The following is an 11,083-nucleotide window of genomic DNA, read 5'->3' as shown; positions in this document are numbered from 1 at the left end:
TCTTCGCGATGGTGCTGCCATCGCACAATATTTGCACAATAAAATGTTTTTTACAAAAATTTGGCAATTTGTACGCACAAAATCGCTGTTGAGCGGTGTTTGGACACAATTAAGGAATATGAGACTGCTTTTCGAAGTGACTTTAGAAGCGTCATAAAAGAGAATTCTGTGTTTTCCTTTAGGATTAGAGGTTAGAATACAGGAGAACACAGAATTCTCTTTTATGACGCTTCTAAAGTCACTTCGAAAAGCAGTCTCATATTCCTTAATTGTGTCCAAACACCGCTCAACAGCGATTTTGTGCGTACAAATTGCCAAATTTTTGTAAAAAACATTTTATTGTGCGATGGCAGCACCATCGCGAAGAAGTTCACTAGCAGCTTCAGCATCCCCTTAAATAGTTACAATTTAAGGGGAGCTGGAGTTGCTAGTGAACTATTTTTTCACTATAGCGATGGTAATTGCAGTTTCGAAAATTCTCTTTATTGCTTGTGCAGAATAAAAAATCCTTTTCCACAAATGAAGTATAGATAGAAAGAAAGTCCGCTCTACAGGACTTTATATTCAAAATGGAAAAAAGTTAAAAACTTGCATTTGTCTTTTCTAACTTTTTTTCCATTTTGAATATAAAGTCCTGTAGAGCGGGCTTTCTTTTTATCTATACTTCATTTGTGGAAAAGAATTTTTTATTCTGCACAAGCAATAAAGAGAATTTTCGAAACTGCAATTACCATCGCTATAGTGAAAAATAGTTCACTAGCAACTCCAGCATCCCCTTAATAACGGATCAGGCAAATATTTTATTTGTAATTGATACTGCTCAATGATAAGTTTCATACATTTTTATTGGTAAATAGTACAATTTATACGGCTAGTAGAGAAAAAGTTTTTCCTTTCAATTATATAATTGGAACACTCTCTTACATGACGCGTGCGCAGTCTGCTTTGGTTAACACTAGCGTAAGCGCCGATGGGGAAATCGCACTATAGTATGTATTGCGTCGAAGGAAGAAAGGAATTTGAAAAGAGAATTCCGCCGCGATAATTGTGGCGCGTTAACATTATAAACGGATTATTTGTTGCGCGCGGCGTATTCTGTTATCACAGAAAAATGGCATTTACGTTCGGGAGTCCAGCAGTCACCACAAGTAGCACCGGGTTTGGATTTGGGACGCAAAAGTAAGCATAATCGTTGACAGCGATACTAACCTATAACTAGTAGAAATTGTTAATATTAATAACCAGCAATGAGAAAAACGAATAAATATACATTTTATTCATTTTGTATAGTAAGTGTCTACTTAGTTTTCCTTACGGATGGATTAATTGTCGACTCGTTTATTCAAATGTCAACTAATCGTGTTGCTGTTACTTTCAAGATCAGCAACAGGTTTCGGTGTAGGTAACACGTCCTTTGGTACACCCACAACGTCCGGTACATTAACGTTTAATGCTCTCTCCACTCCGACGACGTCGATAAATTTCGGATTTAGTTCTGCGTCGACTACGCAAGCACAGCCCAGCAGTCTTTTAGGATCCAATGTAGCTACTACGATGACTACCGCACCTAGTCTATTTCCAACTGCTACGTCTGCACCTTTATTTACGGGTCTTAGCTTTGGCACGCCCGCTACAACGAGCACTTTAACGTTCGGTGCGCCGTCTAGTACGCCAGCAACGGGAGGTTTAACTTTTGGCACAGCCACTACCAATAGTACGTACATTCCATTGTCGTCTTAAAAGATAATTGATTGTTGTAATAATTGTCTATTGAAAGTTAATTAATTTGTACGTGTGCAGCTTCTTTATTTGGCTCTGGAGCTGGAAGTACCTTGTTAGGGGCTAAACCAACGATCGCTGTCACTACTACGACCAATACGAATAAAGGACTCGGTGGTTTAGATGTTTCCATCAGCAATAAGGGTCTCTCTCAAGGAAACAGCAGTTCAACAGCTGCCAAAGAGAATCTACTGCCAAATGAGCTTATGCAAACGATAGATAAATTCAAGTAATTGTCTTGGGATATGTAACACATGCAACACGCTCTCGCGCAGTACTGATATTGCTTCCTGCTTTACAGAGATTTTGTAAAGGTACAGAAGGGCCTATCTTCCGATATCGCAAGAGGTTCGTCGAGACCTTTAAATCGATGTGCGGAGGACACGGCGTCCTTGATGGAAATGTTATCCACATTATCCGGCTCGGTGCAGAGGGATCGCTCATCGGCCGATAAACTGAAGCAGGACACGGCAAAGGCGTTGCAGAGCGCGGAAATAGCTCAGAGAACTCACGACACTCCGCCGGGCTTGCAGTACGAGAATAACGCGCCCCTTCAGTTCTTCATGGAGTTGGCCGAAACTTTCGAGCAAGATTTGATGTTGTTTAGATCACAAATCGAGACGACGGAGAAGCACATACAAACCATGATGGCGCCGAGAACATTAACGCCACAGGGTATATATTTTTTTTGTTAAATAAGCTAATGTGCATTAGTCGGATGTACGATTAACCGTTCCGCTTTGTTATTAGAACTGGCACTCGCGATGAGTAAACTGCACGAGTCTCTAGTCACGGTAGCTGGCCGATTACAGGGCATACACGCGAAGGTGCAGCAACAGAAAGAGCAATATCTCAATTTCAGGAAATACGTGCTGAAGGACAACACGAATGTCTTCGATAGCATCAGAGCGAACAGTAAAACTAGTCGAAGTAGCATCGGCAAGATCACCAGTGGTCCTACTCCTTTCGGACCAGGTAATATCTAGCGCGCATTTCACAATAATCGTACATTGTAGGCCTGGAAAAACAAAGTTAATGCTTACAGGAAATAAAAGTTTTTTATCGTCGACGGCATTAAACTCAAACCGGCCGGCGAGTTACGAAACACGAAATCCCTTAGGTAAATAGGCCTTGTTGTTAACTATCTTGTAATTCTAATACATTTATATCCTCACATGCTAAAAGTAAAAAGTTCCTTATAAAACAAAATGACTTTAACCGTTCCCCCTAAAGATCTCCTACCTTCAGGTCTTGCGTGGATCTAGTTATGAGGTAGAACTTTACTAACATATAACGCCGTTTTTACTACTACTACTAAATAGATTTAACGTGTTTCATGATTTAATAAAATTATTTTGCTCGTTTCTTTTCCTTCTAATTTAACCAGTAAAATTTCACTTTTCCTTTATGATTTATCTCTGACTTTGCCTATCGCGAAGGAAAGTAAGGGCTATTCTTTTAAATATTTGAAATATCCAATTCTTATAATTTCTCTTTATACTGTCGGTCATGGGGGAAAAAGTAACACGCTTGTTTGCCTATATAAGTCTATAAAATAACCAGTTATTTTCCGTATGAAGGATTACGTCAATATCGTTGATCTTTTGTATACTTTGCATTAGGGTGCCAAAAGATTTAACTTTAGGATCATGTTTTCTTAACAGATAATAGTGCCTTTTATATGTACATGCTTGGATTGCTTTTAGCTTTGCCAATGTTATGGAATAATACTTGCGGATATGAATATTTATTTATCATAGAAAATAATTGTTGTTACAGATCCGTTACAGATGTGAACGAAATTTTGTAGGATGTGTACAAAAGATATTAAAGGTACACACTTGCAACATTTCAACTGATTTTGGGACAGAAACTTTTGGAAATGTTTCGTTGGAAAAATTTAAAGTGCTGCAAAAGATAACAGAAATTAAATCAAATATTAAAAACATTGGCTGTTAATTCAAAAATAAACGATACAAAGAATCAAGAAATTGCTGTATTAATTATTGTATGAAGCATCATTTCTTAGCGAGATATTGCTCCATAGCTTTAGCTAGAAGCATTCGGTTTGCCTTTATCAAACTTCGTGTGAATGAAGAGTAACGGTGTAAATGTATTGTTACAGTTTGGGAAAGTTCGACACCAGTACCGTCCGCTACTAACATTGCTATAAACTCGTCCATGAAACCGCCGACAGCAAGCTTAAATTTTAACGCGCCAATTAATTTGACCGCACCATTGCCAATAAGTGGATCCAGTTCAAACTTCCAACTTCAAAAGCCACCCATTGGTAATAAACGAGGGAAACATTAAGCTTTCATCTCAGACGTGCTTGTGATTCATGACCTTCGCAAACGTTTTGTTATTCTTTTCAAGTTTGAGTATACCTGTGAAGTTATACTAAGCATATTTGTTATAGGTAATTAAATATTGGTAATTAAAATGTCGTTCGAAAAATATCGTTATATGTTCTGTATTGATCACAAAACTGTGATACATTTCTCTCTCATGTTTTGTTCCTTCTCATCTGTTTTTTTTTCACGTATGTATGTCATAAGTATACGCGATACAGTCTTTATTGAAACTTATAGATTTTATTTTTACGCAGATACTCAACATTTGATATTATTTATTATACATATATTATATCGTCACATTAAATATTTACAGATTTATATTATTTGAGAATATAACAATTGCATTTTATGGACAGATATATTAAGATAACACTCTGAAAATCTGTAGTGGAACCAGAGATACTGTTTTACATGTATTTTGATTATAATGCAAATTATAATCAAATTATATACATATATAAATTGCAAATTATATATATATAAATATGAAAAAATCGATAATGATAAAATACGTTAATATACTCTGAGTTAACAAGTTGGTCCCGTTTTCGAGAATAAGTCTTGAACAAGAGAAGGTAAATTAGTTGTGATACAGAGAAATAGTAACACTATAATCCATGCCTATATATGTATGCCGAAAATTATATTTAATCTAGAGACGATATCGTTTTAAATATAAAGCATATAAAAAGTTTCATTATACTTCGTGTAACATTTTAAGACTTCAAATAGCTCCAACTTGCAAAATAGAAATGAGGAGTCTAAAAGCATCTTGAACATACGAATTTGCGTTAGCAGCCTGTATGGAAAAAAGAAAACATTTTTAGCATTGCCATCGTAACCACCCCTCTTAAATTGTTTAATGCAGGACTTACTTCTAAAAAGATCGTTGTTATATTCGCGTTAATGTTGTCCGGCTTCTCCGCGGTCTCGGCAAGTTTATTCAGCGTGTTGCAGAACGAGCTGGCCAACGAGTTGATCTGATCGGACAGAATATTGGTAAGTTGCACCAATGCATCGGCTTCGTTAACCGTACTGCGTCGTTCCTTGATCAACAACAATTCTGCCGTCTTATGGAACCTCTCTACGGAAAGCGCCGTGAATTGTGCTAATGTCGATATAGCTTTCTGGAAGATTTCCTGATCCGTGTGCGTTGTCGCGAGATAAGTTTCTATCTCAGTCCAAACCTAGAGATATTGATGGTTATTTTATTATGATAATAAAATCTAGAATACTGTGCTATTATATTATGTGAATTTTTTACATCATTTAGCTTCTCGTATGTAATATCAACGCCGAGATCGTGACAAGGTTCCATTAATCTATCCTTAAAATTTTTATCGCTTCCTTTCTCCTCTTCATCGCCCAAGTCGCACAGTTCTTTGATCTCGTCCAACGTTTCTTGCACGGAAGTAAATTCATTTGCGTCCAGTGCGATTAAATGTTGCTGAATTTTCATATTACACTGTTTCGATAACATTTCTAAAGCCTCCAAATGGACTAGACCTTGATAATCGTCAAACAGGCTCTCGAAATGTATCTTCCTCGCTAATTCGCGCTCCTCCATTGTTTTCTCCTCGGCTTCGGCTTTCTCTTTTGCTTCCCTAAGAATCTGCGATAAAATGGGTTTCTCGGGCTCGTTCATAAAGAAGGCTCTTTTCTTCTTTAACCCGGGATCACCCTCTTGCAACACCTCCATTGTTTTTTTCCCGATAGCTTCTAATGTATCTAAACCGCCTGTCATGACTTTGTTACTGGTGGATTCGACCAATTTTGTGATCGAGGATACTCCTGACATCAAATTCCCGAATCCAAACGTATTGTACGATTGATTGTCTTGCTCCTGAATTGGTTTTGAGTCTCCACCTGTTTAGCGATAAACAAAATTAGCACACTCTAATTATATTTTCTGACATAGAATATTCGAAATAGAATATTAAATATTGTACCATCATCAGGTGTGACAGCTTCGTCCTGCTCTGTTGTTATTGGTTCTTCCTCAGGATCCTGTAATCCCATTGTACCTTCTAAAAGCATAAGTCCTTGAGACACGTGACTAGTCAGGGTAGATACACTCGCGGTAGCGGTGTTAATTATCGAAGTTACACCCCAGTTACCCCAACTGCCCCAGCTTCCTAAAGAGCCCTCCGGTTCTTTATTCGTCAAAGAGAGCCGTTCCATTACAGTCTGCAATTTTTCTTCCGTCAACTCGTCAGGCAATTCAATGTCACTTCCAAGTCCCTCCCAACCTTCCGGCTGAAAGATTTCTTTAAATTTCTTATCTGATTTCAACTCTTCTGGCATGTCCATCTCCGACAAATCTTTCGTCGGAGATGATTCGGATTGCTTATCTGCTAACTTATTCTTAGACTTTTCCTGCGATCTACATTCCATGTCCTTCTTCGCAGATTCTAACAGTTCCTTATGTAAACTCGGAGCTAAACACTCATCCGTCTGTTCTATGCCTACACTATCTCTGACGCGAGATTCACCGACGTTATCTTTTCTAATTTTACTTCCTAATTTCTTTGCACCCAATTGGTGGGGCGAGTCTCGTTGCTTAGATCGGAGGCTTTTTGTAGGTTTTGCTGCTGCTACCCTAGACACGGCATCATTCGGCTTCACACTCTCGCTACTACCTACCACAGATTCTGTACTCTCATCCTTTGACGATGCCGTAGACGTTGGCAAGGGTAATTTCGCTGATTCGACCGGAGAAGAGCTATCTTTTTGGCTGCTAGAAGACTTTTCGGCACAATCGACTGACTTCACGGCGCGTACATCGCGTTCAACTTTGACATCACTATCAATCTTATCATCATGCTTATCACTAATCGCAGAGGTCCCTCGACCCCTTGCCACATCTGGTGATGCAGCCGTTATGAAAGGCTCGGGTCTGCTCTGCCAGTCTGACTGTCTGTACGGCGTACGCTGGACGTATTCCGTGTCGTCGTCCGACTCGGAATCCACTGTCGATGGCGACGGCCAGTAGACCGCCCGATTGTCCCTTCTGGTGGACGCGCCGCGGCCCATTTCCTCGTCGGCACTCTCGAAATCGGCGTCGCTCTCGGACGTTGCCATCTCCAAGCTTATTATCTGTAAAAGAGACAGATTCTAGGCACGATGTGCGAGATCAAGATAGGTTCACGTCGATACCTTGCGAACGAGTCCAAAGATGAAATCTCTCTCACCAGTCAAACGGGAGCATTCGTCAACATACGTTTCACATTGTTTGGGTAGGAAAGGGTATATATGTAAACATGTATGTATGTACCTATATACGTGCTGATGGTCACGTGGACAACAGTCATCGAGCAGGCACGTCAAATTCATATACGCCAGTTATACGCCTTCGTGGCATCAACCGGAGATGATTGCGCATGCGACGAGATCGGTTCAGGGCTGAGCTAAAGTGTAGCTGTATTCTTGTACCTCTGCACGTTCTGCACTTCAAGCGCGAGAAAGGAGTATTCGCACGGCCGTTGGAGGAAAAAAAGATTGTAGAAAGTGCATAACTAAAATGGGTCATGTTTTGCTTTAAAGTATGTACATGATATGTTTTTTCGGGAGCAAGGGGAGGCTGCGAACAGACATTCAGATCATTAATTTAGGGAACGAATTGGGTTCGAAAGACGTCTAATTAAATTTGTAGTATTTTTATATTTGTCCCCGCTTTCGCGAAAGTGCTCTATCACCTATTCCTATGTCTGCGACTCAGATGCGTTGCATTGAAATTTAATTTAATAATTCAGAGAAACGCTTAATAACAACATTGACTTCTATTCGCATCCAGTATGTGGAGCAGCGTTTAGCAAGTGGCATTTAGGTGGGAAATGTGACTTGGATCGTGAGATACAAACGGAATATGAATCAATGCCAAAACTGTCGCATAAATTTTCTACATTCGCAGAGACAAAGTTCAAGTTAAATTTTATCTTTTTTTCCCACATCCTCGGGTATCGATATCTCTTCTGCCTATTCAAAACACTCCCGGGATGCACCTGCACCCACGAGTCTCGTATGCGGTGGCGCCGTTGGAGCGACGTAGCGGCAAATATGCGAGGCCGTCGAAAGGGCAATACGTTCGTCTGTTCCCGCTGCCGTTCGTGTGCGGCGGTCAGAGACACACGAGCTTACTGACTGCGATGGAAGGGGGAGTGCGCGATAAGCGCCGGCGTGGGTGCGACGAGGAGCGAGAATGGCCGAATGCACTCGGCGACGAGTGAGACAAGGAGGAGACGACGATCGAGCAGCGACGCGCGACGAAGATGGACGTCGCGAGTGGAATAAAGATGGCGCATCACGTTCGCGGTGGAGGGAGGCAGCGACGTTCTTGCGGTGTGTGCGACGAGGAGGGAAGGGAGAGGAGGATGAGAAGAGATAGAGCGAGCGAGCGAGTGAGCGGGAGAGAAAGAGAGAGAGAGGATTGCCAGGCGCGCACACGGCAATCCACGTTCGGTGGCATGTCTCAAACACTCGGCATGTTCGTAGCTGACGCGAGGTGGTGGTATCGTTGGAAAGAAGAAAATCGTCCGCCGCGCGTATTACCGTGAAACCTGGTGTACGTTATAACCCCGTGAAACTGTGCGCGAGGACAGGAATAATCTGTAAACAGAACGGTGAGTGATCGTTGGTGCTATTTTCTCTCACTTCCGATCGTCTTTCTCGACGAGGTTTCGTGGGACCGTTCGGCGGTGTCATCTTCGCGATGCATGAAGAGTGGTCGTACTCTCATCGTCGTGGCCGTGGTCGTGGTGGTGGTGGTCGTCGTTGACTCGTCCAGTCGAGATTTAACGTGGAGGAAGCAGGAAGACGTAGGAAAAAGAGCAAACGGCGGGTCATCGTTTCACGGTGCCGTTCGTTTGTGCGCGGGGAAAAGCCGCCGAGCGTCGAGAGGGAGGGCGTCGGGTTCCCACATTCCTGCGTGCGAAAAACGTCAAGATCCGCTGCTCGGCATTAGCATTACAGCCGCGGCTAATGCAACGGGGAAAAGAGAACACGGTGAAACGTGCTCCGCCGCCGTACGAAGTCGGCGATAGCGCGCGTCGCTCGAAACAGGTCGCGGGCTGTCGCTGCCGTTCCGCCTCCGCTACCGTCGCTGCCGTCGTCGCTGCCACGGGAGACACGACGTTGTTGTAACGTGCGACAGCAATATCACAAAGTGACGTTCACGCAGGCAGCATTCTTCACGACGAGTGCTCGCGAGATCTGTGAAGTTTGCCGAGGAAGATCTGCCCGTGCGGTTATCGAGCGCGATACGCGACGGTGCGAGAACCAGTTTAAAGTTGGAGCGCGCGCAGTGTGAACGCAGGAGGAGAGCTTCGACGCGATATAACCCCAAGGAGGGCGAATATACCGAGGGTGGGGGAGGGGGGAGTGAAGCGAGTTGTGCGAACGATTAATCGTCGTCCTCGCGAGGACGAGGACGAGGGGGAAAAAAAAATCCAAGTGTGAAGGAAGTGGGGGAAGTGTTTTGTGAGCGCGAAATCGTGTCAAACGTCGTCGTCGCGAAGATTCCCGGAGATTCGGCCGGCGAGAGAGATCCGCGAGTGTGCGCGCGAGTGTGTCGAAACGAAACCGAGGGAAACAAGAGGGAAATAAGGAAATGCCGAGGTGAGGAAGGCACGGGAAAGGTGGTGGTGATGATACGTGAAGTGTGCGCGATCGATGCACCCGTGCGAGCGCAACATAACGACACTGTCCGCCGTTGCCGCTGCTGTTGCCGTCGCCGCCGCCGCGCCGCTCGCCGCCTCGGGCTGCTCCTCGACAGCCGGCTATGTTAACGGTGGAATTCCGCTTGAGAGGAATCTGAAGGCGGGGACTCTGACGTCACTACGCTCATGATAATGAGGTATTCATGATGGCGGAGTAGTGCGCGCGAGCCAGAGACAGCGAGAGAGAGAGAAAGAAAAGCGAGAAAGAGAGAGAGAGCGAAGAAGAACGCGCACGACATACGCGCGCGTATGCCTCTGCTCGCCGCGCCTGGTATGTGTATGGCTGTGTACATGTGTGCAATACGTTTTTCCGCTGTCTCGGTTGCTCCACCGGAATCATTGCCGCACGCCGTCTCGCTCGCTCTTCGTTCCCCTTCCACCTGCCCTCCTCAGATCGAGTGCCTGTTCCTCTGTCCGCCGTCGTACCTTCTTTCCATTCCACTCTATTTATCCGTCTGTCTCAGTCTCGCCTGTTCCTCGCATCGGTCGAGAGACGGTGTTGTATATGCGGCCCAAGGAGCAGCGTGCGTCCACGCGCACGAATATGCGCCCGTCGACCGCACGGCGATAGAGAAAGAGGTTTTGGATGGATTTAGAGCGCAGTAAAATATGCCAAGGAGACGGAATGGGGAGATACCGCTTCCGGAAGGGTGGGACGTCGCCCAGGACTTCGACGGGAAGGTGTATTTCATCGATCACAACACGCGGAAAACTACGTGGATCGATCCCCGAGATAGGTACGTACGTAGAGGAAGCCCCCTCTCTCTTTCTCTATTTTGCTGCTTCTCGCTTTAACCGGTTACTTCTCTCCCGCAACATCTTTGCGAGAGGCGCGCGAGTGCGAGCGCGGGCCGGGAACCCGCGTGCACATCGCCGCGCGTCAGTTACGTGTGGTCGAGCGTTACGATGATGCGCTCTCCCCCCCCCCCCTCTATCCCCTCCCCGGCCGGGGGATACGTTCCCCCTCTCTCGTCGCGTCGCGTACGAGAGCCGCGATCTCGCGAGGATACGCGATTCAGCGCGCGATTCGGCGAGAATGCGTGTTTGTATACGGGGTGTATTGCAAATCGCGCGCTTTCTCTGTAGGTTCCAGGGACGGCATAAAATCCTTCTCTTTTTATTTTAAAGTAAAACTGATCGATCGTTACTGTTTCGTGACGTTATACGTTCCTCATCGATTAAATAACATTCAAAGTTTCGCCAGATTCATGATGAAAACTTTCCAGATTCGCT

The 11,083-nt window shown here is 44.1% G+C and overlaps 3 protein-coding genes across 10 annotated transcripts in view; 2 read left to right on the top strand and 1 right to left on the bottom strand.

The window, feature by feature from the left end:
* Positions 1 to 978: 978 nt before the first annotated feature.
* LOC105276901 (probable nucleoporin Nup58) lies at positions 979 to 4,232 on the top strand. 5 transcript variants are annotated; one of them, XM_011334898.3, is made up of 8 exons: positions 979 to 1,179; positions 1,380 to 1,714; positions 1,801 to 2,008; positions 2,081 to 2,454; positions 2,530 to 2,754; positions 2,825 to 2,899; positions 3,028 to 3,051; positions 3,905 to 4,042. In XM_011334898.3, exons 1-7 carry the CDS (start codon positions 1,112 to 1,114, stop codon positions 3,042 to 3,044), a joined length of 1,302 nt encoding a protein of 433 aa, XP_011333200.1. In that variant the 5' UTR covers positions 979 to 1,111; the 3' UTR covers positions 3,045 to 3,051; positions 3,905 to 4,042. The 5 variants fall into 5 exon arrangements, with proteins under 5 accessions (XP_011333200.1, XP_011333198.1, XP_011333202.1 ...); XM_011334896.3 differs by lacking the exon at positions 3,028 to 3,051 and having other exon boundaries at positions 3,905 to 4,232; XM_011334900.3 differs by lacking the exons at positions 3,028 to 3,051; positions 3,905 to 4,042 and adding an exon at positions 3,559 to 3,759.
* A 49-nt stretch (positions 4,233 to 4,281) lies between these two features.
* On the bottom strand, positions 4,282 to 7,587 carry LOC105276902 (protein FAM114A2). 4 transcript variants are annotated; one of them, XM_026968283.1, is made up of 6 exons: positions 7,293 to 7,587; positions 6,780 to 7,250; positions 6,086 to 6,392; positions 5,401 to 6,002; positions 5,012 to 5,323; positions 4,282 to 4,935 (listed from the first exon to the last, which is right to left on the bottom strand). In XM_026968283.1, the coding sequence occupies exons 1-6, from the start codon at positions 7,467 to 7,469 to the stop codon at positions 4,861 to 4,863; spliced, it is 1,944 nt and encodes a 647-aa protein (XP_026824084.1). In that variant the 5' UTR covers positions 7,470 to 7,587; the 3' UTR covers positions 4,282 to 4,860. The 4 variants fall into 4 exon arrangements, with proteins under 4 accessions (XP_026824084.1, XP_026824081.1, XP_026824082.1 ...); XM_026968280.1 differs by having other exon boundaries at positions 6,086 to 7,250; XM_026968281.1 differs by having other exon boundaries at positions 4,861 to 4,935; positions 6,086 to 7,232.
* A 164-nt stretch (positions 7,588 to 7,751) lies between these two features.
* LOC105277125 overlaps positions 7,752 to 11,083 on the top strand; it is a 51,079-nt gene continuing 47,747 nt past the window's right edge. The window contains exon 1 of the mRNA XM_020030861.2: positions 7,752 to 10,587. Within this exon, the coding sequence (XP_019886420.2) occupies positions 10,460 to 10,587 (128 nt within the window). The 5' untranslated portion in view covers positions 7,752 to 10,459. The remainder of the gene's footprint in view (positions 10,588 to 11,083) is intronic.

The sequence above is a fragment of the Ooceraea biroi genome, chromosome 3 (assembly GCF_003672135.1).
Source record: "Ooceraea biroi isolate clonal line C1 chromosome 3, Obir_v5.4, whole genome shotgun sequence".
Taxonomy (NCBI): domain Eukaryota; kingdom Metazoa; phylum Arthropoda; class Insecta; order Hymenoptera; family Formicidae; genus Ooceraea; species Ooceraea biroi.
Note: the sequence above shows the minus strand (reverse complement) of the source record. Positions and strands in the feature narration are given on the sequence as shown.

Bases quoted from the DNA above. Each gene is read 5' to 3' on its own strand.
- LOC105276902 (XM_026968280.1), bottom strand. From the start codon at position 7,469: ATGAATTTGACGTGCCTGCTCGATGACTGTTGTCCACGTGACCATCAG. The intron at 5,324-5,400 runs GTAAAAAATTCA...CAATATCTCTAG, and splicing joins CATACGAGAAGCTAAATGAT to GTTTGGACTGAGATAGAAAC. The intron at 4,936-5,011 runs GTAAGTCCTGCA...TTTTCCATACAG, and splicing joins TAACAACGATCTTTTTAGAA to GCTGCTAACGCAAATTCGTA.
- LOC105276901 (XM_011334896.3), top strand. From the start codon at position 1,112: ATGGCATTTACGTTCGGGAGTCCAGCAGTCACCACAAGTAGCACCGGG. The intron at 1,180-1,379 runs GTAAGCATAATC...GTTACTTTCAAG, and splicing joins TTTGGATTTGGGACGCAAAA to ATCAGCAACAGGTTTCGGTG. The intron at 2,009-2,080 runs GTAATTGTCTTG...CCTGCTTTACAG, and splicing joins CAAACGATAGATAAATTCAA to AGATTTTGTAAAGGTACAGA.